A 25,290-nucleotide genomic window follows, 5' to 3' on the forward strand; every position below is an offset into this window, starting at 1 on the left:
TAAAATGGTTAATATTAAATATTTAAAACCTTTTTAAATGGTTTAAGGAACAAAGAATTTAGTTATATATCAGGGAGAAACATTATATAAATTTTAAAAATTATATTTCATAAAATTTTCGATAAAAAAAAAGTCGGTTTATCGGGTAGGGATGCTGGTGCCATCTCTAACAGGGAACCGAACAGCTGATCCGTGTGTTTTTTTCCCGACGCTGAGGAGAGGAAATCATTGTGAAACGAATAATGGTCGCTGAACTGACCCAATCAGACGGAGCAGCCACCCAGTGAGACGAGTCGAGACTGTTGACGAGACGTCCCCCCAACCATACAAATCGGCAGGATGCGCCAGCCCAATTTGTATGTGATCCTGTCGCACGCGCTTATCGGTGAGTAATTCCCCGGCCGGCCAATATTTCTGTCTTATCTTCTTAAACCGTTAATCTTTTACAGGTTCCGGCTTCTTCTTTCTGTATGTGCTACATGTCCGGGTGATATTCGAGACGCGCACAAATATCCAGCAATTAAATCAACTGGAACGTGAGGCCCTGCTGCGGCGTGAGGATGCTTTGTATTTTGCTTTCTACAAGCGGCTGGCCGAAAGCCCAAATTTTTGGCATGGATACGAGCAGCTTAAGAACGTCACGGACATCGAGTATCCGCACAGTGTGAATGTACTGCAGCGCTTCTATGTGCTGCCGGAATTGGTTACGGCGTAAGATTTCAAGTGGCAACCACTTGATTCCCCATTTAATCATATCTATTCTTGTCTTGCTTCTCAGATACTTCTTCCATATAGTGCGCACCGGCTTCAATCCGATGGTGCAGCCCATGCAGTTCTACCTGGAGTTCGTGTGGCTCATGGGCGGTGTCACTTTGCTGGTGTTGTATCTCTACGGGACACTGCTAAGCGAAAATGTTTTCGGGGGAATATACGGTGTGATCTCGTATCTCATGTTCCACAGCTTTGTGGCCAAGATATATGAACGTCCGCTGGCCAGAGAGAACTTTGCCTTCCCGTTCATATTCCTGCAGATGTTCTACCTGTGCATTTGTATTGGACGCATCATACACCGCCAACGGCATACGTCGCGATTGTTTATGGTTTGGATTTTGGATTTGAGCGAGGAGAAGCCTTTCCTAATTGCAGTTTCCATTTCAGATCTTTGCTATGGCCGTGTTCACCGCCTGCGCCATGCTCTCCTGGCAGTTCTCCACTATCATTTTCACCACCCAGATTATTATTGTTATGACTTCGTGGAACCTGAGCGCCTTGCCCACCGGCCTGGCCAATTCCTTTGCCTTTGACTACTCCCTCTCGCACATACTGGCCCATGCCCTGGCCTTTATCCTGTCGCACGGCAACAACCAGCTGCTCTTCACCTGGCAACTGAGTGTCTCCTTTTCCCTCTTCCTCATCACGGTGGTGCGTCATGTGCGCCAAGTGCGCAGTCGTCGGCAGGGCCACCACGATCCTCTACAGGGCGACTACTTCTCCCTGAAGTTCATCCTGTTGGCCTTGCTCTTTGCCAGCAGCATGCAGGGCAAAATGCTGGAGCTGCTCTGCCGCGCCGGAGTGCTCAGTGTGGCGGATGGACCGCATACCCATTACAGCGAATTGTGGGCTCACTGGGCCCTCCAGATCGAGGTGGGCTTCGTCACCAACCTATCCGCCTGCAATCCACTGTACGCCCGCGTGGCCTGGCCGGAATTGTGGCAGCTGGTGAAGACGCTCATTGTGAAGCCCTACTGCATGTATGGCGTGGTGATGCTGGCCATGTTCTTCCGCCGTTGGCGCAAGAGTGGAGCTCCCGTTAGCGCCATCAGCGAGGAGCAGCGTGAACGTGCTAGGAATTATGTCCTGGAGGATTTCCTCGAAGAGCATCGCGTCTCCATGGGCGATATGTCCAATAAGCAGACAGAGGCCCGACTGCAGCAGTGCTTCCGACTGCTCGACAGCTGCGACCACGACTACGAGCGGTATAAGCGCACCCAGGCACGACTGCGCCAGGAGCCGCCTGCGGCCAGGGACAACTTTATGCAGGATATCCGGCGGCTGAAGGAGCAGATCCATCGTAACAGCGACAAGCAGCGCAAGGAACGCGCCCAGGAAACCAAAGAGGCGGGTGGCGGAGATGTACCTGACCCAATGCCCACCGAGAAGGAGGAAATGTTCCGCGAGGATGATATAGAAAAGGAGGACCTGGCCTCCGAAACTCTACCGTCCATGTCCCGCAGCGAAGATGAACAAAATAATGATGAGCAACCGGATCCGGATGAGAAGGAACAGCCCATGCCGAGCAGTAATGAGCGGCGGCCGAAGCGTAGCTCCTCCGCCCGACGCAGTTCCGTAGTGCCCACGGCGAATGCCCAAATCCTTAGCCTGCACTACGTCTACAGCTTCATACAGATGCTCGTCTTCACCGTGGTGGGACTGGCGGTGCGCAAACTGTTCTTCCTGAGCTTCACCCAGGGCTGCGTCATAGCGCCCACCATCTGCTCGAAGGTGTGGTACCATCGCCAGCGCAACATCTTCTGGTCTGTCTCGCTGGCCGTCTTCCTCCTCAGCATGTTTGATCCAGGAATGGTGGTAGGTTATCCATATTTCAAAATATATCCCCATTCCACTACTACGCCGTACTTCTCGTAGAACATCCGCGAGGAATACTTCCCCACCAGATACTCCCAAAGCCCTGATGACTTGGACAGCATGCTGGAATGGATCAAGCTGAATACGGAGCGGGATGCAGTCTTTGCCGGTCCCGTGGAGATTATCGGCACGGTGCACCTGACCACCAAGCGGCCCATTGTGAATCATGCCCACCTGGATATGCGTCAAATGGCGTAAGTTTCCCGGTTCTCCAATAAGAGAGAGATGAAAATAGTTATAGTACTCTCTGTCTTACTCCTATTAACCCGTAATATTGTCCGTACTTCACGCAGGGAACGGACCGAGCACGTGTATTCCATTTACAGTCGCCAGCAATCGTCGGATATCTACAATCAGTGTGCTCGACTGAAGATCCAGTACTTGATCATATCGCTGGATGAGTGCAAGAACGAAGTGCGGTAAGAATGGAATAGATTAGAATGAGGTATAGAGGGTTAAGACTCGCCCTTTTCCTTGTCTCCAGGGACGACTGCGATGTGCTGGCCATCTGGGATGAGAAGCAGCCCGCTTACCGAAAATATCCACAATTCTGTCACGAGCTGCTCCACAAGAACGTTCCCAGTTTCCTGAAAGTATACGCCAACGATCACTACGGTATCATCAAGATGTTCTCCCAGAGCGTCCAAATCAATCTGAAGCACAACAAGATGCCAGAGATGTCCATCTAGGAGTGGGAGCAGGGGGCGGGGGGCGGCAGGATGAACGATATTGGAATGAGAGTGATTAGGGAAATGGGTATTGGTATGGGGTATGGGGATGGTGGGTTGGTGGGATGACGATGACGGGGGGAACAACCATCATCGACTGTGTTGTGTTTGTCGTAGCTATGTGACTAGGGATTAGCGATTTGCGATATATATTTGTGTATTACCGATTACGTTTAGTATTTGCTTGGACTAAGGTGCCAGATCATGGTAAGTCCATAGCCCCCGCCTGCTACCTGCTACCGCCCACAGCTCCCAAATAATCAGGTGGGATGCCCTTCCTTTCGTTAGCTAGCAATTAAGTGCATTTAGCAGCTTAACTCGTTTCCGTTTCCGATTCAGATTTGGATAATGGTTCAGATCAAATCATCCGCTTCCATTTCCGTTTCCGTTTCGCTTCCATTTGGATCATTCCCCGCGCCTGCGCCCGTTCGCTCCAGCGTCCTCGCATTCGCATAAGTTAATCCTAGCTAAGTTAACCTAGCGGACCGACTCTAAACTATAATACTTTCGTTAAGTTTAAGCTAAGCTTTTTACAATTATGTATATGTATGTGTGTATGTAGTCCTATATCTGACGCGTGGTCTACTGGGGCACTGACAGGAAGCTGGATAGGAGTAGGATGTGCCCCGAGTCCATGATCCCAAATCCAGACCCAAGAAATAACGGCAGTTGGCAAATGTCTAAGGGCGAAGAGTCTGCATTTGTCACAAAATAAATAAAATATTACAAAGCATACAGTTGAACAAAAACTAAATGTTTTAATTGACTTTTAAAAAATTAAAAATGATGCCGAATGATGGGGAATCGATCCCCAAATCATTTAAAACATTCCGATCAAGAATCGGATGAATTTTGGCGGAGATACAGCCTTCGAGAGGGTCGTAGGGGCATTCCCGGAGTTTTTGAAGGGGACCCCCTGGAAATTTTGACAAAAAAATTTAAAAAATATTGTGCCCCCAGATTTTGATGCAGAGTAATGGGGAATTGATCCCCAAATCATTTAAAACATTCCGATCAAGAATCGGATGAATTTTCGCGGAGATATAGCCTTAGAGAGGGTCATAAAGGCATTCCCGGTGTTTTTGAAGGGGACCCCCTGGAAATTTTGAGAAAAAATTTAAAAAATATTGTGTCCCCAGATTTTGATGCAGAATGATGGGGAATCGATCCCCAAATCATTTAAAACATTCCGATTGAGAATCGGATGAATATTGGCGGAGATATAGCCTTCGAGAGGGTCATAAACGCATTCCCGGTGTTTTTGAAGGGGACCCCCTGGAAATTTTGAGAAAAAATTTGAAAAATATTATGTCCCCAGATTTTGATGCAGAATGATGGGGAATCGATCCCCAAATCATTTAAAACATTCCGATTGAGAATCGGATGAATATTGGCGGAGATATAGCCTTCGAGAGGGTCATAAACGCATTCCCGGTGTTTTTGAAGGGGACCCCCTGGAAATTTTGAGAAAAAATTTAAAAAATATTGTGTCCCCAGATTTTGATGCAGAATGATGGGGAATCGATCCCCAAATCATTTAAAACATTCCGATTGAGAATCGGATGAATATTGGCGGAGATATAGCCTTCGAGAGGGTCATAAACGCATTCCCGGTGTTTTTGAAGGGGACCCCCTGGAAATTTTGAGAAAAAATTTGAAAAATATTATGTCCCCAGATTTTGATGCAGAATGATGGGGAATCGATCCCCAAATCATTTAAAACATTCCGATTGAGAATCGGATGAATATTGGCAAATATATATTTGGTAAAAAATTTATAAAAATGTTGTTTATTTTTTTTTCAATAAAAATGTTATAAATATATTGAGTAAGAAATATTTTGTAAATTTAAAAAATATTAAAACAATAAACTAAGTAAAAAATTAAAAAAATGTTAGTAACATTATGCTATCGGACATTTCCCATCTCTAGCAAACACTCATTCAAACGTTTCCCAACACTGAACCCAAAAGACGCATTTTTCATTTACAAGCGAGGAAAAAACTTAATTTTTGCTATTTTACCCGCAATCCTTGCGGCCCCAACTACCCTAACATCATGCTTTACCTTGAGGACTATTTGGAAATGATCGAGCACCTGCCCCAGGAGCTGCGCGATCGTTTTACGGAGATGCGCGAACTTGATCTAGCCGTGCAAAGTGAGTACAAGTCTCATATAGTTGGTCGAATTCGCGTTAAAGCAAGCAAAATTGTAATTTAATTCCTCTGACAGACAACATGGACTCACTGGACAAGAAGGCACATCTGTTCTTTAAGCAGTGCAAGCGTGACGAACTGCAGCACGAGTCCATGGACACGGAGTTCCACAGTCTCCGCGGCGAGTACTTTAAAGTGATGGAAGATGCTGACGAGAAGGTGGCCATTGCCACTCAGATCCACGAGCTGGTGGAGCGCTACCTTCGCCGCCTGGACAGCGAGCTATTTAAGTTCAAGTGCGAGCTCGAGGCGGACAACAACGGCATCACCGAGATTCTCGAACGTCGCTCCTTGGAGCTTGACGGCAACTCAACGGCGGCCACTGCCCTGCTGATGAGCATGAACCAAAAGGAGAACCGATACTATGGAGCCAGTACGGCCAACAGCCTGGTCAACAATGTATCCGGCTCTTCCAGTTCAGGTGCAGGCTCCGGTTCCATGGGCATTTCCAGCGGTTCCGGCGGTGGATCAGGTAGCACTATCTCGGGCAACGCCCTCTCCAGCCTCTCGGCTGCACAACTCAGTGCCAGCCAACGTCACCGGAAGCTGGAGAAGCGTCGCGAAACTATCTGCACTGTTCCCGTCCAGGAGAAGCGAGCCAATCTCAATCACTCTCTGCCTGCAGTGGCCTCCGGCTCCAACTCTGGTTCCACCAGCAACGTGGGAGCCGCGGTTCCTACAGCCGTTGCCGCCGGCCTGGCCACTGTCTCACCTGCTCAAACACAAGCCCAAGCAAGCAACCACATAACCACCACACATCTCACACTGCCGGTGGCGGTTGGTGTAAGTGTGGGTGTGGCTGCTGCGGGAACCAACCTTACAACTGCCTCCCTGGCTGGAACTACAGGCTCGGTGGTCCGTCAATTGCCCGCGAACTTGGCGCACACGGTTCTCAGTGCTGGAGGAGGTGGCGCGGCAACAACAGCTGGAGCTGGAGGAGCTACAGTGACACCATTGGCCACGGCTGGAGGCTCCCATGGACACGGAGGCCATGCGACTCCCACAGCCACAGTAACGTATCTGCAGCAGCTGGGCGGAGGTGCCTCAGCTACCAGTGCCATAGCAGCGGCGGCCAGTCAGGCCATTGTGGCCACCAAGCAGATGCAGCAGGGCCGGAGAACGGCGAGTCTGAATGCCAGCTACGAAGCCAGCATGAAAGCCAACTATGAGGCAACCCTGCACGGAGCAGGCGGCACCACGGCCGAGTTATGGTCGCAGGCGGGTCAGGGAGGCCTCCAGACTGCTGGCGGAGCAACTGCAACGGTGGCTGGAGGAGCAACTCTTACAACCGCCGTGGCTGCTTCAGGCGGCAGTGGCTCGCATCACTCCCACCACTCTCAAACGCACCACAGCAGCCATGGCCATGGCCATGGACACGGTCATGGGCACGGACATGGACACCATCACAGTACCAGCAGCCACGGCAGCCACCATCAGGAGAAGAACCACAAAAAGAAGAAGATTACCACAACACAGTTGGCTATACCCTCTACTTTGGCAGTGCAGGCGCTGGGCGGCTCTTCCTCGGGCAACTCCATAGCCTCTTCCACCTCTTCGATGAGCGTGGAGTCGGTGGAGATGCTCAACTCGGCGGCGGCGGCTGCAGCGGCCAACTCGAGTCTGGGCGGAAACGCCCTAGCGCACGGATCGCTGACACTGGGCGCTGGTGGAACGGGTACCCTGACCGGAGCTGGCTCCAATGCTGCCGGAGGTGCTGGAACTGGAGTCGGAGGTGGTGGCGCAGCCGGAGCAGGTACTGGAGGCATTGGTGTACCCGGCTCTGGGGTAACCACCATCAGCCATCCCACCGGCAGCTCCATGAATCCCGGCTCTAGCCTCACCATCGGCGAAAACGGACTCGTGGTGGAGCAGAGCAACGAGGGCGAGTGGTCCTATGATCCCAACGAGCCACGTTATTGCACCTGCAACCAGGTGTCCTATGGCGACATGGTTGCCTGCGACAATGACGCCTGTCCCTACGAATGGTTCCACTATCCCTGCGTGGGCATTACCCAGCCGCCGAAGGGCAAGTGGTACTGCCCCAAGTGCACCGCCTCGATGCGGCGTCGCGGAAATCGGAAGAACTGAGGCTGACACCGCCTGCTGGCGCCCCTCTTCCGTGGCGGAGGGCGTGGCGGAGGCGGGCACACATCCGGAGGTGGGAGCGTAGCCGGGGGCGGGACTGGAGTTGGTAGTGCAGGGGGTACTGGCACTTGGGGACGTCGCTAGACCAGAGCGCTGGGCGGGATTCCAAATGTATATGCTTAAATGTACACACACAAAATCGAGCAACAGAAACTATAAAATAAATTAAGGTCAGCAAGGGAATTTCTGTATTTTTAAGTATATATTTTAAATAATTGAAAAAATATAACAAACAAAAATGAATAAAAATTTCAAATTTAATTGAACGTTTTGCTATCGATAGTTATCGACGCCAGTGTTGCCACACCCTCAATTTCCTTCGCGCTAGAGATGGCACTTACGATAGCTATGCACTCGGTGCAATCGCTTGTGTGTGCATAGGTGCATTGGTGTGCGTGTGTCTGCTGTAGATAAATCGGGAAAGAAAAGAAAATTCACGGAGCAGCGTCATTTCTGCAGAACAATAGGTAAACAATAAACAGTAAACAAACGGCCTCAAGATTGGCAAGATACGCAGGAACAAGAAGATGAGCTACAACGACAAATCGGAGGCCATCAGCAAGGAGGAGTGGCTGGCGCGATTGGAGCAGTTTCCTTTCAAGCAGGCAGACATGAATCGCCTAATAATGAACTACTTGGTGACGGGTAACTATTTTCCCCTACTCCTCCAGGCTTGGATATATCGCTGACTAATCCTTTGTCCTAATCCTTTCCGCGTCCAGAGGGCTTTAAGGAGGCCGCCGAAAAGTTCCAGCATGAAGCAGATTTGGAACCCAGCGTGGAACTGAGTAGTCTGGACGACCGTATTCTCATCCGTGAGGCGGTCCAGGCGGGACGCATCGAGGAGGCCACCCAACTGGTGAACCAACTGCACCCGGAGCTGCTGGGCAGCGACCGGTACCTGTTCTTCCACCTGCAGCAGCTGCAGCTAATCGAGCTCATCCGCGCCGGCAAGGTGGAGGAGGCACTGGCCTTCGCCCAGAGCAAGCTGTCGGAGAGCGGGGAGGAGGCCATGTTCGAGCTGGAGCGAACACTGGCCCTGCTCGCCTTCGAGAAGCCACAGGAGAGCCCCTTTGCCGACCTGTTGGAGCAGTCGTATCGACAGAAGATCGCTAGTGAGCTGAACTCGGCCATACTGCGGTGCGAGCACAGCGAGGATTCGACTCCCAAGATGATGTTCCTGCTCAAGGTGATACTCTGGGCGCAGTCCACACTCGACAGCCGTTCGATCAACTATCCCAAGATGAAGAACCTGGAGACGGCGCATCTCGATTCAAAGTAACCTGGAAATTGCTGTCTGGGCAGGAGCAGGAGCAGGAGCATCCCTTAAAAATCTTTTGCTTTTGCTATTGAATCATTTTTTAATAAGAATAATGTATGAATGCTGGATAGGATGTACGCAGTGATTATTAAATAAGTAGCCGGAAACAGCCCGAGTTTCATTCCAATCACCAGCCGAAAATGAGGTCCATGGCCTTGTTCACCAGCCCCGAACTCCTCTGGGGCACATCTCTTGGTGGCGATACGGTGCTCTCATTTTGGGCCAGCTTGTAGCCCTGCTGGGCAAACGGACGAATTTTTGGTGTGCTGGGTGGACCAGAAATGGATTCCGAATTGGCGACCGAACTGCTGTTCTCCTTGTCGATCACCGAGCGATCTGTACAGCGTGTTACGCCCACCATAACGTTGCCGGCTATCACCTTGTGGTTGTAGTTGAGCGCCTTGTCGCTCTCGATGCGCGAGGAGAAGCGCACATGCATCCAGTTGCCGTTCTGGGGGGCATGCACAACATCCACAATGGTGCCGCATAGTGTGAAGTGCTGCAGGACCATGGAGTTGGCGCCCGGAGCAAAGCCAAAGATGGTTACCCAAAAGGCAGCTGCTAGGTCAGCTCCTGTGGGTCCGGGAGTTGCCACCAATCCCGGTCCGGGAGAGGCAGTGGCTCCCAGCGGCGAGTACAGGGCACGCATAGATGCGTTCACGGGAGCTGCGGGCGCGAACGAGTCGTTGGTCTGATAACTCTGGTAGCTCTGATTTGGTCCCATGCTCTGGTTGGGTGACTGCAGGTTCAGCAGGCTCAAGTGATTGCGCTGCGGCGTGGAAGCGGTGTTCTCGCGCAGGGAATCGAACAGACCCTGTGTCGGCGGTCCCGCCTGATGGCTGAGAGTGTGTGCATGGGCATGGGCAGCGGCAGCCATGGAGGTGTTGGCACTGACAGCCGCAGCGGAAGCATTTGGACCTCCTCCGCCAGACCCGAACAGAGTGCGGTTGTTGTAAGTGGAGCGGTTGAAGTCTTGGGAGTTGCTGCCGCCAGGGGATGTGGCTGTGGATGTGGGCGATTTGAAGTAACCTCCTGAGCAGTTCATGCAATCTCAAGGGCGTAGACTTACCGAAACTCACGTTGTAGCGTCCCGGCTTTGGGGAGAGCGTGTTCTTGTGAGGCGTCATGTTTTGTGGATCGCCCATGAGGAAGGGCGGCAGGTACTGGTTCTGATTGGATCCGGGGCTGTTCACCGGGCTACCCAGGGTCATCGGCTCCATGGCAAAGGCAAATTCAAACGTTTAACGAACAGCAACAAAGAAAAAACCACAAATAATAAAAACGTTGAATTCAATTCTTCGGAGCAGTTAGTGATGACACAAACGCTCGTTTTTGATGATGGCGTTTTAAAGTCACTTTTTTTAAATAAGGTTATTGATTTGAATTTTTCTGATCTTATTCGGTAGTATATATATTGAGAATGCGATCTAAAGGCATAAAAATGTCCTTTAAACGTAAATTCCGGGATACAAAGTTCGATGGAAGCTACCGGACATCGATATTTTCAAAAGTTCGATAACAAAAAATGTATCGATATTTCTCATACTGGATATCGATACGGAAGCCCCCAAACAGCCCAAATACACATCTGTAGTCTGGAATTCAAGCACTCTTTGGACACCAAATCGCTCGGTTCGCGACTCTCTGCGCTCCTTTCTTCTTTTTTTTTTTACAATACGACTATACGACTATTTCGCTTCCCTACGATTCGTGGCGCGCGTGACCAGAAGCAACAAAATACGGCCTAAGTGCGGTGACAGGCGACAATAAATATTGATGTGACATACAAAAGCGAAAGCTGCCAAAAAATAGAAAAAAACACACATTTGAAAAGCAGCTAGGGACGCAAGCGGCCAACAGGAGACAGCCAGGCGCTACACGGAGAAAGAAATCGAGAGAGAGAGTGTGAGAGAGCGACAGGACCTTCGCTCCCAGAGAGAGAGAGAGAGAGTGACAGGCGATCAACAAACGGGATACAGGGTGTCATGTGGAGTCCAACGCACTGCAATGTAACGGGTAAGTTGGGGATGGGGGGGTTCCAATCCCCAATCCAGAGACAGAGACACCCGTTAACGCTAGCAAGATCTCTTTTTGGCTTCTGCTGCGGTCGTTTAGCCGCCCGCCTCTCTTCGCTATGGCAAATAAATCGCATTAAAAAATTAAACTCGTTTTCCCTGTGTGGCTGTGGCCTGTGTGGCTGTGTTTGTGTTTGGGTATTTGTGCATTTCATTGCTGTATCTCTGGCCTGGCTGGCACTGTGTTGTGTGCTTAAAATATTGTCATGACAGAGGAGAGGCAACAGTTAAGTCGTTTGTTGTTGTTTTTGTTGGAGAAGAAATACCTATGCCCCGCCGACATCTTATTTGGGAGTTTCACTTTCTCCCCCCTTTGCGCTTTCTCCTTCCCCTACACTTATCTATCTATCTCTCTCTTCCACTCTCCAACTGTGATTGCTGTGCTGTTTGTTGCTCCTATCGCACGGACGGACCAGGACGGACTATGATAAGATAACCTTCCACGCTTACTCAGCACTGGAAATATTCCCCCACCACTAAGCCTGTAGAGTCTCCGCAAAAAGTTCAGTTATTTTGGGCCTCTTTTTTTGGGGGAGGGAGAGGAGAGAAGAGGAGAGGCCTCTTTTGGGGTCTTGTTTACGTTTCCATTGTGGGTTTCAGGGCTGAATGTCAATGAGAAATCACAAATATGTCTGCCGAATGGCTCTGTTCGTGACAAAACACAAAGAATTCTCGCAATTTATTCTACTCTCCTCTCCCAGCTTGTGCAATTATGAAAACAAATATCGAGTAATTAACTACAAGTACGCTGCGCACTCAGGTGTACATACGTACATACACATATAAGAGTGTGTATGTGTTTGTGTTTTGCCATTTAATGGCCATAATGAGTCACAAAATTGTTGCCAAAAGCTTTGTCGCGGAATGCAGAATCAAGAAGATAAACACGGGCTTTTGGCTGCTTAGATATTTGTCAATTATAATCCCCTTTCCCCGCCCCTACTGCCCAACTGCTATCCATTAACACCTTGAACTTGCCCGGCAATCAGAGATTCTTCTTCTGTTTTCGGTTTATCTCCCTCCCTCTCTCTCTCTTGCTATTTTGCATATTTGTTTAGTTGTTTTTGTTCTTTTTTTATTCCGCCGATTAAAAGCCGCTGACGTCACAGCGAAGAGCAAACAAATCATCGGCATTCTAGTCTCCTCCTCTCTCCCACTCTCCACCCATTTCTCCAACACCTCTTCGCAGAGACAAGGGCGTGGGATAAAAAGGGGTTTCATAAAGGGGTTATAAAACTATGATCAAAATACTGATTTTCATAAAATTTTCCTTGAAAGCTTACTTCCTCCCCTCTTTTGATTAGTTTGAAAACTAAAACCCCCTTTGGTCTAATCTTGACTACGTCCTTTTTGTGTCAATATTTACTCCGCTTTGTGATGAGCGCACGCCGCAGGTTCCGCAAAACAGCTGTTTTTCCTCCAAACTTAGTCAAGCTCCAATCCACCTGCCTGCCTGCTGTTCTTCGGAATGGCTTTTCTTTTTTCTTTTTAGTTTTTGGAGCCATTTCCAGGCCCTGTATTAGATCATCCGCACCACACACCTACCCAACAAAACACCTGGGTTGCTCCCACCTCCACCTCCACCGCCACCCACCCTTTTTGTGGCTTTTTCTGTTTAGTAAGTTTCCGCGACTCCTTATCGACTCCACCCACTAGTCTCCACTCGCCACTCTCCACTCCCCGTGCTGCGTTCTCCATTGCGTGTGTTATTTTTAGTCTTAAATTCTTGGTGGCCGCACTAACTAACACACACACCTACACACACACACACACTCTCTCACCAACACTCACCTGAAAATTCCACGGCGGGAAATTGTGCAATGCGCTGCGGGCAGCCAAGCCAAGCCAAACAAAAACAAAAACAAACAATCGGCAAAATTACCTTCTTTTTTCGAATTTGGTTTTCGTTTTGGTTTTATTTTTGGTTTCGTCTTTTTCTTTCGATTTTGCAACACTTTTGGAGGAGCTTGCAACGCGCATGGGGCAGAAGCAGAAGAAGCAGCACTGGGGTGGTGGCCAACGCCTCTGTTATCAGTGACGAAAGTAGCCACTACAGTGGATACTCGATAAAGGGTAACTGAGTTTCTGTGCCAGTCACTATAAAGTAAAGAAAAGTAACTTCCATTGGAAGTCGCTTTCCAGTTAAGACTTCCAGTTGGAAGTCATACTATACTCTTAACAAAATAGTCATCTTATTCTTAAGAATTTAGAATTTGAAAAGAATATATGTATGTTTATGTTTTTATTTATAAACACTTTAATCTCAACACTTTTTTCATTAAAAAATAAACCCATTTTGATTTAGTTCTAAGGAATTTAATTCAAGATTCAAGATACAGATGTTTTTTTTATAAGTTTTCTTGAAAAAAAATATGGTAGGGTCTATACTGTATTATGAGATATTATTAACATTATTTCTAAAGGAATAGATCTAATAGATATTAAAAAAGACAGAATATAATATAATAATAATATATAGAAGATTTAATATCTATAAGATAGATGGATAGTCATCGTTTTGTAAACTGTACTATCATATCCAATAAATAAATAAATCTAGGAGATAAAAGACAGAAGATATTATATGTAAAAGATTTATTATATAGAAGATGATGGACAACAGTAATAATATTACTTTAAAAACTATTAGTGTCAAGAAATGAAATAAATATAAATAATTATAAACATAATATGATATATAATGAATATAATGTCTTAAAAAATAATATTTAATGCATATAGTATCATATAATGTTGTAGAATCTTCTAAAAATCAAAGTTAATCAAAGTTTCAATAGAATTTGTAAGTTTTTGATTAGTTATAGACCATATCTATAAGAATTCTTAAAGAACAAGTGCTTCTGATAGGGCACTTTGGATGAGGTAACTAAAAAAAGCCTTAAAAATCGTTAAATTTAAAAACCAAACTATTTTGGTTCAAAGTTTTCCCAAAATAGATGTGTAGATACAAAAAGTATGCGTCTTTTAGGTTCTATCTTACAGATACTATACTGGAGACTAAAAACGATGTATCTTTTAGTAACTATCTTACAGATACTCTACTAATTATAAAGAAAATCTTAAAAACACACAGTCTAGTCTAGTCTAGTCCCGTATCTCCCACCACTTCCTGATGATCAAGTGGCCAGTGATAGAGAGAAGTTTGGGAAGATAAGGCTGGCGAGTGACTTGAGATATGTACCTAGGTGCTGAGGTAGGCCTCCCCCTACCTTCTTGGCCAGTTTTTATTTCCAGCACACCCCCTCTACCCCCTCCAGTAGTCTCTCTCCCGAACCGTTCTAATGCGCCGCTGTCGATGCACTTATGCGAAACAGTTACGTTCCATTGCCCGACCCATTTAGCCATGTTCCAGGAGGGGTTGGGGAGGGGGACCTAACCGAACAGAACAGAAAAATACAAAACAGAACAGAAATGAAGCGAATCGGTTGAAAAAAAAAAAAAACAGGTCTGGTCTTTGGATTGCATCTTCAACTTCAGTTCTAGCTCCAACTCCAGTTGTGATTGTGGCCTGGCGGGTCTCTTCCAATTGATTATTTTCCAGTTCCAGTTCCAGTTCCAGTTCTTGGCCTGGTCTGGCCCTGCTGCCACCAACTGGAATGAGATGATTCCATTGCATATTCATAGATACATGTGGTCTGTTTTTTTTTTTTATTCAAAACATGCAACTCCCTCGCTTCTGTTTTTCATTTTCCATTTGAAAAATCGCACGGCCTAATGGGTTCAATGCTTGCTTGAAGAAAAGATTGTTTATGCATAAGTTTATGCCACAAACCATACCATGCCACATACCACATACCATATGCCACACTAAAACGATTCGCTGTGGGAGAAATGCCATGTGTATCCATTGATAGACCGTTTACTTTGATCGCCGCACTTGTGTGTTTCGCATTTTCGCACGATCCGTAAATTGCAGCTGTTGGCAACTGGCAACTGGCAACTGGAAGCCAGCAACTTGCAACTTGCAACATTTAATTGTAATTTAATGCTTTTTCATCGAACGGGATTCCAAGAGTACTGGTACTGGGCCTGCCTCCAGGAGATTGCCACATTGGGGCACGTGCTGTTCCCACTGAACTCTTGAACTCTTGGGCTCTATAGGTTTTTATTTTTTGAGAAGAGAGAGCAGGAGTGGAGCAAGTGGCTCATTAGCATGCGTGGTTGGATGCCCCAAAGGAGCAATGGCCTCGGGGAGGTGCCACGCCCACAAAAACCAACTCTCCACCAGCAACAAAAAGTGGAACAAAAAGTCTCTTAAAAAAGTGCGTGATGGGAATATAAGTTTGTGTTTCCATCATCCCATCATTATAAACTGGCTTTTATGGAGAAGAAAGAGGGCCAAGCCGAGTATCTCAGAAGACCGAAAATAGTCTCCCCCCTTTTTGGTCAATTTCTCAAGTGGGCAGGGGGCAGGTGGCAGGGGGCAGGTGGCAGATAGTGGTGGTGGTGCAACAAGTGCACCTCAGAAACCAGACCAACAACAACTAATAGCAAAAATAACAAGGCACTCTGGAAAATGATTTCATTGAAATTAATTAACCCAAAAGTTGACCTCTCCACGAAACAAAAAACAAAAAAAAAAAAAAACAAAAAAAGGTCAACAAAATGCGACAGCAGTTGTCGATTATTGTTGGTGTTTTTCCTCATTTTTTTTTTTTGTATAACATTGTTGCCCCTCTGGGGTCACAAAGTGGCACAAAAAAGGTGCAGCCATTGTGGGCTCTGGGGACTGATGGGCTTTTAGAAATAATTGCAATCTAAATCGAGAAATTTCTGAGGCCCATTTCTGAGGTGATTACATCTAACGAGTGCTGTTATCTCTTCTTTCGATTAATCGGTTGAGTTTAAAGGGCTATCGTTTATCGATTTCCGGTATTTTTCATCTCAAACTTAGGCTTTATAGTCAAAAAAAAAAGAAAAAAAGGTTTAAAAATATGTTTATTTATATAAAAATTAAAAAGTGATTACAAGGTCACTGTGTTCTTATCGGTCGATTATTCTTCTGATTAATCCGATGATCTCTGGGGGTTATCGGTTGTTTACTGTGCACTCTGGAAGAGGAAATCATCTGGAATCGAGTCTGGAGATGAGACTGAAGAGATAATCTTTTAACGACTGAGATTTAGAGCTTTTTAAGCTGGGGCTTATTTGAATATTGTTTATGAATCATAAACCTGTAGTAATCGATTGTTTTCTAGGAAAAAAAAGTAGAAACAATATAAAATAAATAAAGATGATGCAGATCTATCTTTCAAGTCTGTTGTGTTTGACATTCTTAGAATTATTTTTAGTATTATTATTATTTTAGTGAAAAGTAATACTATTCCAGACTTATAGATCAGATCTCTTAGGTATTATAGAAATAATACAAGTGATATAGGGTCTTCCAAGTCTATTATTAAAATATTTTGACATTTTTAAGATTATTATTTGGATATAAATCGATAGTAACAAATATTATATTCAAAAGTAATGATTTTCAGACTTATACATAGATCAAATCTCTTAGGTCTTATAGGAAAAATAAAGATATTGCAAGTCTTCCAAGTGTTACTATTTAAATATTTAGACATTCTTATGGTTATTTTTTGAAAATCTATCCATATTTAGGAATAGTTACGAAAATTTTAATTGAAAAGGAATGATTTTCAGTCTTATAGATCAGATCGCTTAGGTTTTGAGGAAAAAAAAACATGATGCAGGTCTTCTAAGTCTGAAATATTGAAATATTTTGATATTCTTGTAATATTTTTTTTAAAAATAAATAAATAGTAATAAATATTTTATTGAAACGTATTGATTTTCTTACGATTTCCAGACCTATAGATCAGATATAGATCACAATTTTGGAACCAAGAACTGAGGAATCGTTAAGAAATTTCTCTTTTTAGGGCATCGAAGGCGAAGCCGTTATTTGTTGTGTGTGTGTGTGTGTGAGTGAGTGTGTGTGTTGGCCTTTTTATTTGGGCCAAATGAGACTCGGAAACGAAACAAGACAACGACAGGTGACTCACTCGGCTCACCTGGAGTTTCTAGTACATGAGTAATCGATGCGCCGATGTTTTATTTGTTATTTTTTTTTGTTATTATTACTTTTGTTACAAAGATAACACTCATCCGATCGTATTTCTTTATTTTTATTTTATTTTTTTTTAATAGAAGGGACAAGTATTGGGCTTCTGTTTTGGCAGTGATTTTTTATCGCCTCTCTATCAAGATTAAAAAGTGCACAGTGGGTTGAAAAGACATCTCTCTTCTAGAAATAAAAATAGTAATTATTTTGGCCATGTTTTTATTGTTTTAGGCCCATTGTAACTGCGGCAGTGGGCCCACTGTACCGCTGAGAGGCGGCCATAAAAGCGGACCAACTTAACGGTTTCACTCTGCCATTGTTTTTGGCGCTCTTAGCCATGTTTTGTTGTAGTCTTCTACCACTTTGCCATTTAGCATTTGGCATTTCTATTTTGGGGGCGCCCCTCCATGCAAAAAAATAAAATAAGAAAAAAAAATGGAAAAAAGACTTGCCCAATCGAGAAATATTTATGTAAAAAAAAAAAAAATAAAGAAATATTTTTGAGAAAATGGCAAAGGCATGGAGGTGGAGAGTCCATCGATCTTTGGAAGATGGTTCGGATCTGCATGTCTGCCGGCCACTGGCCACTCTTCCATCCAGAGGCCAATCATCTTCCCAAGCCATTAGTCCGCCGAGTGAAGAAAAATCGGAAAGAAAAGCAAGATGGGCAGGTTGGGGCATCTGGATTATCGATATTGGAAGTCTTTAGCCTCAATTATGGGTTCAAACATAAGACATTAGGGGAAGAGATGGCTAAGATGACTAAAAAGATGGCTAAAAACAAACGGCAAACTTCCCAAATTGGCTTACACCGACGGACAAATGGCTGGAATGGCGGAAAAAGCGAAAAAAAAAACGAAAAAGCGGGAAAAACTGTTAATGCGATAATAATAATGGGACAACTGGGAAAGAAAACTAAAGACTTTTAAACAAAAAACTAAAATGCAAAAATAGGTAATATGTTTTGTAAAAAAAACGAGAGGCTTTCCCGCTTTTCTTTTTGGCCAATTTTCAGTCATCTTTTAGTGCCTCTTTCGTTGACAGGTTTTTCACTTTTTAAATCCCTTTTTATTTTTCCCCACTAATTACTTTTGTTTTAGCTATAATTTTTTTTTTTAGTTATGAAATCACTTTTTTGCGCAAAACTGTAGAGAAAAATTGTACATACATATTTTGAAATTTAAATTCAGAAAAAAACGGAGAAACCTGCAAAAATGAAAAGGCTAGAAAATTTCTTTGAATTTAATGGTTTTTTTTTAAATAAATAATTCATACTTGCATTGAAATATGTAATAAATATTTCAATATACGATAAATTATTGAAGTTTTTATTAAATTTTAAACACTTTTTTTCTAGGTATTTAACTCTATTTTTTTAATTTTCATTAATAATTTATTTAAAAAAAGATAAATTTCAAAAAGCGCCTTCCTCCGCGATTCTCATAGGTGGCACTTAACAAAAAAGGAGGACCTACTAAAAAATATTTAAAATAATTATAAATTTTATAAAATACTACAAAAATGTGAATTCGATAAATCTTCTGGAATATTACGAAAACGTTTAAAATACTAAACTTTTTTTTTTAAATGTTTTTCATAAATAAATTAATGAGTTTTAATTATTAAATATATGTGTATATATATATATTTTCTTTTTAATTGCTATTTCTATATTACTTATGATACCCTATAAGAATCGAGGATGAAGGACCTCTTTTTTTTATTCTTGAAAATTTATCTTTTATATTACATTTTAAAATAATTAAATATATTTAAATAAAAAAGAGCAAAGAGCTGCTCTTAAATGAATTTAGATTTCTAAACATTCCTGCCCTTTAAAAAAATAATAATAATAATTATAATAGTAACTTACAAGTCTATATTAATGATGGAAATAAAGTATCTACTTATACCCCTTTTGGTGTAATGAACTCTAGGGGGGAGACAGTCCCAAAATAGATCACTTTGTGCCCGGGTTTCTGGTAATGACTTAATTTTCTGTCACCCATACCCATTCCCATCTCTTTTTTTTCGTTTTTTCGTTTTTCGTTTCAATTTCAATTTCCATTTCCGGCAGCTGTACTTCCAAAAACAGTCGTACGAATCCGGCTTCCAAAACTTCTCCTCCATCTCCACCATCTCCCTAAAGAAACAGAAATAAGACCCGAAATCGAATCTAAGTCGGAGTGATTCACATCCCAAATACACAAATTTTTGGTATTTTTTTTTTTGCGGGAGATTGTGGAGCAAAATTTCAAGTTTCACTCGAATGCCTCGTGACCTCGAGCCCAACAATAAAAAAAAACATGTAAAAAATAAAAAAAATAAAGGCATCCGGCAGATATGAAAGCACCACCGAAAACCAAAAACCGAAAACCCAACCACGCAAACCGCACACCGCCTCACAGGCATTTCAATTTCAATTTCAATTTCCATTTCCACTTCCACACCACGAATGCCAATGCCAAGTCTTGATCCAAATCCGAGAGTCCCAATCCCAGCATTGTTTTTAGTCATCCGCCTCCTCCAGATACATTTATGTATCTGGCTTTTATTCAGATCTCTTGAAAATGTATTTCGGTTTCAGGGTCTATAAGATATTCCCTCAGAGATAGGGGAGTACTACAGATGTGAGAGGTATTTTTTTGCAATTTTGATAATAATTTTTGGGTTTAGGAATTAGTTACAAGTTTCTACTATATTTTATCTGTTTTTTGTTTAGTTTTTAAAACTATAATGGCAAGAAATAATAAGAAAACAAAAGAAATATAAAAAATATATTAAATAGAAATGAATTTCTAAAAAATAGCGCCCTCCTCCTCGCTTCTCATAAGTGGCACCTAAGGAGACTAATTTTTTGAATAAAAAAAATTTTATATTTAAAAAAAATTAATTTATTTTTAGTGCTGCGGGCGCGGGGGTTGCAGACCAAGGGCAAGAATGGCACCAACAACTGCTTCGTCACCATCGCCCTGGGCAAGGAGAAGTACCAGACCTCGGTCAAGGACAAGTCCGAGCCGAGTGTCAACTGGAACGAGGAGTGCGAGCTGTGAGTATCTGCGAGTATCCTCTCTCCTCCAACCCACTAAGACTACTCTGTTTTTGCAGAAAAATCCCTGATCAGGGCAATCGCGCCGAACTCACTCTGACCTGCCTGCACAGGAACAACCTGAGCCTGGACGAGTTCCTCGGTCAGGTGACTCTGCCCCTCAACGAGATGGACGTCTATGACCGGCCCAGGGCCAAGTGGTTCAAGCTGGAGAGCAAGCCCGGCAAGGAGAAGAAGAACAAGGAGCGTGGTGAACTGGAGGTGCGCATCGCCTTTGTGGTCAAGTCCGGCTCGCTGACCGATCTCAGCAAGAAGGACAAGCACAAGTCTTCCATCGGCCAGCTGGCCAGTTCCGTCGGCGGCAGTCTGCTGTCCATCGGCAATGGAGAGAAGCGGCGTAGCATCAAGAAGCTGGCCGGATCGCTAAGCTCCAAACTGCACATCCGCAGCAAGAAGAAACAGGAGGCGGGCGGCGATGATAGCAGTTCGTTTGGCGGCTCCTTTGCCAGCCTGGGCACGCCCAACAGCTCGACGGGAAGGGGCCAGAACGGCGGCAGTGGCCGGCGACGTGGCGGCCAGAGGGCGGGCGAAGCAGATCCTGGGGTGATTAGCGAGGATGAGGATGAGTTTGTGTTCGACAATCTATCGCACAAGAGCTCTGGCAGTTCGCTGAACATCCAGCGGTCGGGACTGCAGCCTCCGGCGGCCGGTACGCCCAACTTCGCCCCACGGCATCCGTCGCCCTTGCTGAACAACAACAACGGAGTGAGCAGCGCGGCGGCCAAAGGTAAGCCAGCGGGTAGGCCAGCAACCCTCGATGAGGACGATGTGCCCATCGACGCGGAGATGGAACAGCTTGAGCTCGATTTCAGTGTCCGTGCCCATGCTCGTGCGAATTCCAGCGCAGTCGGAGGAGGAGGAGGTGGAGCTGGTATTGGAGGTGGACTTGCCAGTACTCTCCCACCATCAAAGCCACCGCGTATTCCGGAACAGCTGGAGAGGGAGCGGGAGCGTGAAAGGGAGAAGGAACGTGAACAGGATCGGGAACGGGAACGGGAACAGAAGCTGGAGATGGAGCGGAAGAAGCAGCAGGAGTTGGACGCCACCACGGACGAGTGGGCCTCCAAGCTGTATGGCGGTGGAAAGTTCCTGGAGATTGGAACTAGTGATTCCCTGAAACGACGCAGCTGGGAGGCTCGTGTCCCGATCCCCGCCAGCACCGACGAACCGCCGCCAGTGCCCACGTCCAGTTCGTCGTCTAGTTCGAGCTCGGAAAGTGACGAAGAGGAGCCGGAGGTGGTAGCGAAGCCACCATCACCCAAGGCAGCAGCACCACCACCACCATCCCAACCTGAAACCCAGATTCCTTCAGTTAGCACTCCAGTGGTGGTGCCAGTTCCAGTGGTGTCCACCCCGAAAGTGCCCACTCCTGTGGTGTCTTCGCCTGTGGTGTCCTCTCCGGTGGTGCCTTCCCTGGGAGTGCCCGCTCCACTGGCCTCCTCTTCGTCCCTTTTCTCGCCCGAGGTAGAGCACCGCAACTTCGACACCTTCAACGCCAGCTTCGCCAAGTTCGAGCAGCGCAACAGCACTGCCATCTTCGCGGACGAGCCGGAGCTGGAGGACCTGGAGCCAGAGCCAGAACGGATAGCCCCCACGCCCACAGCACGCCCCAAGCCCCAGCCCAGGGTGCTGATCGATCCCCGGGCGGAGGAGGAGAAGGCCCGTCAGCAGCGGGCCGAGGAGGATGCCCGCCTGGAGGCGGAGCTCCGGCTGAACGAGGAGCGTCTGCGCGAAGAGGAGGCTGCCCTGCAGCGTGAACTGGAGGAGGAGGAGGCGGAACGGGAGCGGGAACGCGAGCAGGAGCTGGAACGTCAGAAGCTGGAGGAGCAGCGACGTCGGGAGGCCAAGCGGTGGGAGGAGGATCAGCGCCTGCTGAGCTTCGCCAAGCGATCCACATCGCTGGAGGAACCGCCGGTGCCGGTGCCGGTGCCGGTGGTGGGCACCAAAATCATAGTGCCCGTGGACCCGGAGGCCGAGGTGGATATAGAGCTAGACCAGGAGCCGGAACACAATTTCCTAACGCCCGAGCAATCGCCCAAGGAGTTCCAGACGAACGGCGGCGAGAAGCGGCTGGGCAAGTTCAAGTACGGGAACAAGCGAGGTGAGCCGATGAACCCGAAACCACATCCAAACCACAACCAAACCAGAACTCTCCCCACCGAAGCTGGCGGATCGCGAGGCATTTGCACACGGAATCACGAACACGAAACCGAACCAAGCAGTCTTCCAGTTCCAAAAAGTCAAAGAAAAAAAAATCAATTTGCGTCATGTGGCACCTCTCTTATCCTTAGACATTATCCTTCTGTATCCTTTTCCTTTTTTTTTTGTAATTTCCCTTAAGTTTCTAGATTGTGTTTTGTTTCCGTTGTGATTTTTTGCATCCGCCAGTGATTTTTTTCATTAGTTTTCATACTCTTAATGTTAAAATGTGGTATTAAATATTTGTTTTTTTATAATTTATATTTTAGATAAATATAATAATGAGAATGATAGCAACTCGCCCAGTCCCAAGGCCACGGAAAGGATCATAATTGGCCACGAGAAGTCACAATCGCATGCAGACCGTCGATCGGAGATCTCTGCCCAGTTGGCCAAAAAATACGAAGGCAAATCCCGGGAGGTTAGTCTTTCTTACTAATCTTACTTAGTACATACTAACTAATAATTAAAAAATAAATATTTTTTTAGGAACTAATGCTAATTGCCAATGGAATGGAGAATGAGGCTTTGCTGCAACGGCAGCGGGTTAAGGAACTGGAGGACTATCTGGATAACCTGCTGCTCCGGGTGATGGAGACACATCCGAAGATCCTGCAGAATCCCTACTCGCGCACCACATCCGCCAAGAGGTACGCCAACAGCCCGAGATCCTTCTGGTCGCTACCGCGGACCAAAATCACCCACTAACCCAACAAAATAACCAAAACTATAACTAAAAAAAAATATATCCGCATGATTGACCTTTGACCGCCGGTAGGATTGTTGATAGAAACTCCTCTAAGCTCTATTTGCCTCAATGTTTTGTGTTCAAAATTGCTGTGTGTGTGCCGGATGGGAATAATCTCTTAAAAGATATATTATTTAATATTTTGTTTTCGAAACAATTGTTTTTTGTTGTGTTTTTTTATTTTTTGTCTTTATTTTTTGGTTGTGAACTAAATAAGAACAATCCTACGCCGATTCGCATGAGCACTAATGTCCTTTGTGTCCTGTTTTAATGTCCTCTTTAACTGCTATTTGTGTCCTGGCTTTTCTCTCTTTTTGTTGTTTTTGTTGTCCTTTTAACCGAATGCCTTTCTTTTTTCGTTGATTTTTCTTGTTTTTTTTTTTTATTCTTAGTTATAAAAATTACATCAATATGAATGACTTTCTTAAGTAAGTGAGTGCCTGCCTGCCGCATGTGTTGCAAGTTGCATTTTAACAACATAACTTGACCAACAACAACAAAAACAACAACAACAAGTACCAATCATCCCAACAACAACAACAACAACAAACAAGATAATCATCACCAACAAACTATTCAAGGAAGTACAGTGAAACCCGGAAGAGGAGCGATCTACCGAAGTAAGAAGAAAGAAATCAGAAAACCAGAAAACCAAGAAAGTTTCTCATCCCCATCATGCTGTCTCTCTTGCTAGCCGGTTTAGCTGTCTCTTTCTATTTGGCTTGAATTGTTGTTAGCCGGGCTTATGGCTTCCTCCTACTCCTCTCCTCCTCTCTACACCCCCACAACTAGTACTACTACTACTATTATTTTTTTTTAAATTATTTGTATGAAAAAAAATGTTGAAAAAAATATGTAATTTTTGACTTAAAAAGATTTGTTTTTTTTTTATATTTATTTTTGCAGCGGTTAAAAAAGCCAAACTTGTCACACAACACACTTACATAAATGAAGCTTCAAGGACTTCCTACGTCAGGATCTGGATGAGAAGGACGCCAATAAAAAGAGGAATTATTTGTAAAAAATATTAAGAAACTATCAAACACCAAGTTGCCTTTGTCGTGGACAGCGAAATTCAAGTGCTTTCTAAACAAAAAAAAAACAATCCTAAAGAAGGATATCCTAAACTAAATTATATAGGCCTTAAGGACTTAAGGCTCAAGGACTTGCTGATACTGATATTCCCGTACTTTTCCCCGTACTAAAAAAAAAAAGAACTAAATTATTTGTACTATACACCCACACTCACACACACACACACAACAAGCCCTTTTATATATACTATATTTTTTAAATCTATATGTTCTCTCGATGTGTCCCCCGATTCGAGTCCTTTATCGATTGATTGAAATTATCTGAAAGTATTTTGTTTTTTTTTCTATGTCAAATTTTTATGTAATATTTGTTGTGCAAAAAAAAAAAGAGAGAAAAAAGTGAAAAGTTTGAGCCGTTTTTTTGTAAAGTGTCGCCGGGGAAAGCGACCTTAGTGAATTAAGTCTTAAATTATTTATGTTTTAGTGCTTAAGTCAAGGGGCGGGAAAAGCGGGGTCACCAATTGGCCCCAAAATCACACACACACACACACACCACACCACACACACAGTTGAAATATGTTGATACTACTATGATTTTACTTATTGATATACAACTCAAACAATAAAAATATTTTTAACATTAATAACAAATGGCTAATGAGTTTATTTCAATTGTTTTTGTTCTCTTGGAACATTTTTCTGGGATTTTTATTATAATATTATGATAATATTTTATTATAATATTTTATTATAATATTTTATTATAATATTTTATTATAATATTTTATTATAATATTATCCTTCTCTATGGTTTATATTGTAAAGAATTTCTTATAAGAGGTCTTTTTTCAAAAATATTCTTTTGAAAACTGAAAGCTATTTATTTTTTCCAAGTTTCGAACCGGAAGTCTTTTTTAACTCCCTTTCTAAAAAGTAGAGCTCAGTTTTAGGCGCTGCTTGAAAAGAGTACTTGCG

At 44.7% G+C, this 25,290-nt stretch overlaps 5 protein-coding genes across 11 annotated transcripts; 4 read left to right on the forward strand and 1 right to left on the reverse strand.

Annotated features, from left to right (window-relative positions):
- Nucleotides 1–165: 165 nt before the first annotated feature.
- Nucleotides 166–4,107, forward strand: LOC6505062 (C-mannosyltransferase dpy-19 homolog). Its single transcript, XM_001965496.4, has 7 exons — nt 166–385; nt 450–711; nt 779–1,100; nt 1,159–2,586; nt 2,647–2,840; nt 2,940–3,065; nt 3,131–4,107. Exons 1-7 carry the CDS (start codon nt 340–342, stop codon nt 3,333–3,335), a joined length of 2,583 nt encoding a protein of 860 aa, XP_001965532.1. The 5' UTR covers nt 166–339; the 3' UTR covers nt 3,336–4,107.
- A 1,194-nt stretch (nt 4,108–5,301) lies between these two features.
- On the forward strand, nt 5,302–7,918 carry LOC6505063 (inhibitor of growth protein 3). The gene is made up of 2 exons (XM_001965495.3): nt 5,302–5,532; nt 5,607–7,918. Exons 1-2 carry the CDS (start codon nt 5,433–5,435, stop codon nt 7,676–7,678), a joined length of 2,172 nt encoding a protein of 723 aa, XP_001965531.1. The 5' UTR covers nt 5,302–5,432; the 3' UTR covers nt 7,679–7,918.
- A 178-nt stretch (nt 7,919–8,096) lies between these two features.
- LOC6505064 (glucose-induced degradation protein 8-B homolog) lies at nt 8,097–9,163 on the forward strand. Of its 2 annotated transcripts, XM_014904787.3 has the most exons (3): nt 8,097–8,202; nt 8,253–8,380; nt 8,458–9,163. In XM_014904787.3, the coding sequence occupies exons 2-3, from the start codon at nt 8,263–8,265 to the stop codon at nt 9,015–9,017; spliced, it is 678 nt and encodes a 225-aa protein (XP_014760273.1). In that variant the 5' UTR covers nt 8,097–8,202; nt 8,253–8,262; the 3' UTR covers nt 9,018–9,163. The 2 variants fall into 2 exon arrangements, with proteins under 2 accessions (XP_014760273.1, XP_001965530.1); XM_001965494.4 differs by having other exon boundaries at nt 8,105–8,380.
- On the reverse strand, nt 9,077–10,550 carry LOC6505197 (nucleoporin Nup35). The gene is made up of 2 exons (XM_001965493.4): nt 10,126–10,550; nt 9,077–10,058 (listed from the first exon to the last, which is right to left on the reverse strand). The coding sequence occupies exons 1-2, from the start codon at nt 10,274–10,276 to the stop codon at nt 9,184–9,186; spliced, it is 1,026 nt and encodes a 341-aa protein (XP_001965529.1). The 5' UTR covers nt 10,277–10,550; the 3' UTR covers nt 9,077–9,183.
- A 75-nt stretch (nt 10,551–10,625) lies between these two features.
- On the forward strand, nt 10,626–24,966 carry LOC6505065 (rab11 family-interacting protein 1). 6 transcript variants are annotated; one of them, XM_014904789.3, is made up of 6 exons: nt 10,626–11,072; nt 20,130–20,274; nt 20,334–22,435; nt 22,803–22,954; nt 23,023–23,183; nt 24,188–24,966. In XM_014904789.3, the coding sequence occupies exons 1-6, from the start codon at nt 11,042–11,044 to the stop codon at nt 24,192–24,194; spliced, it is 2,598 nt and encodes an 865-aa protein (XP_014760275.1). In that variant the 5' UTR covers nt 10,626–11,041; the 3' UTR covers nt 24,195–24,966. The 6 variants fall into 6 exon arrangements, 4 of the variants coding, with proteins under 4 accessions (XP_014760275.1, XP_044573338.1, XP_044573340.1 ...); XM_044717403.1 differs by lacking the exon at nt 24,188–24,966 and adding an exon at nt 23,674–23,778; XR_004310211.2 differs by lacking the exon at nt 24,188–24,966 and adding an exon at nt 23,674–23,778 and having other exon boundaries at nt 23,023–23,307.
- Nucleotides 24,967–25,290: the final 324 nt, after the last annotated feature.

Source organism: Drosophila ananassae, chromosome XR (assembly GCF_017639315.1).
Source record: "Drosophila ananassae strain 14024-0371.13 chromosome XR, ASM1763931v2, whole genome shotgun sequence".
In the NCBI taxonomy this organism is placed as follows: Eukaryota; Metazoa; Arthropoda; class Insecta; order Diptera; family Drosophilidae; genus Drosophila; species Drosophila ananassae.

Bases quoted from the DNA above. Each gene is read 5' to 3' on its own strand.
- LOC6505062 (XM_001965496.4), top strand. From the start codon at position 340: ATGCGCCAGCCCAATTTGTATGTGATCCTGTCGCACGCGCTTATCG. The intron at 386-449 runs GTGAGTAATTCC...AATCTTTTACAG, and splicing joins CCTGTCGCACGCGCTTATCG to GTTCCGGCTTCTTCTTTCTG. The intron at 712-778 runs GTAAGATTTCAA...CTTGCTTCTCAG, and splicing joins CTGCCGGAATTGGTTACGGC to ATACTTCTTCCATATAGTGC.
- LOC6505063 (XM_001965495.3), top strand. From the start codon at position 5,433: ATGCTTTACCTTGAGGACTATTTGGAAATGATCGAGCACCTGCCCCAG. The intron at 5,533-5,606 runs GTGAGTACAAGT...TTCCTCTGACAG, and splicing joins ACTTGATCTAGCCGTGCAAA to ACAACATGGACTCACTGGAC.
- LOC6505064 (XM_014904787.3), top strand. From the start codon at position 8,263: ATGAGCTACAACGACAAATCGGAGGCCATCAGCAAGGAGGAGTGGCTG. The intron at 8,381-8,457 runs GTAACTATTTTC...TTCCGCGTCCAG, and splicing joins AATGAACTACTTGGTGACGG to AGGGCTTTAAGGAGGCCGCC.
- LOC6505197 (XM_001965493.4), bottom strand. From the start codon at position 10,276: ATGGAGCCGATGACCCTGGGTAGCCCGGTGAACAGCCCCGGATCCAAT. The intron at 10,059-10,125 runs GTAAGTCTACGC...CCACATCCACAG, and splicing joins ACGCTACAACGTGAGTTTCG to CCACATCCCCTGGCGGCAGC.
- LOC6505065 (XM_044717403.1), top strand. From the start codon at position 11,042: ATGTGGAGTCCAACGCACTGCAATGTAACGG. The intron at 22,436-22,802 runs GTGAGCCGATGA...TTTATATTTTAG, and splicing joins CAAGTACGGGAACAAGCGAG to ATAAATATAATAATGAGAAT. The intron at 23,184-23,673 runs GTACGCCAACAG...TTTTATTCTTAG, and splicing joins CGCACCACATCCGCCAAGAG to TTATAAAAATTACATCAATA.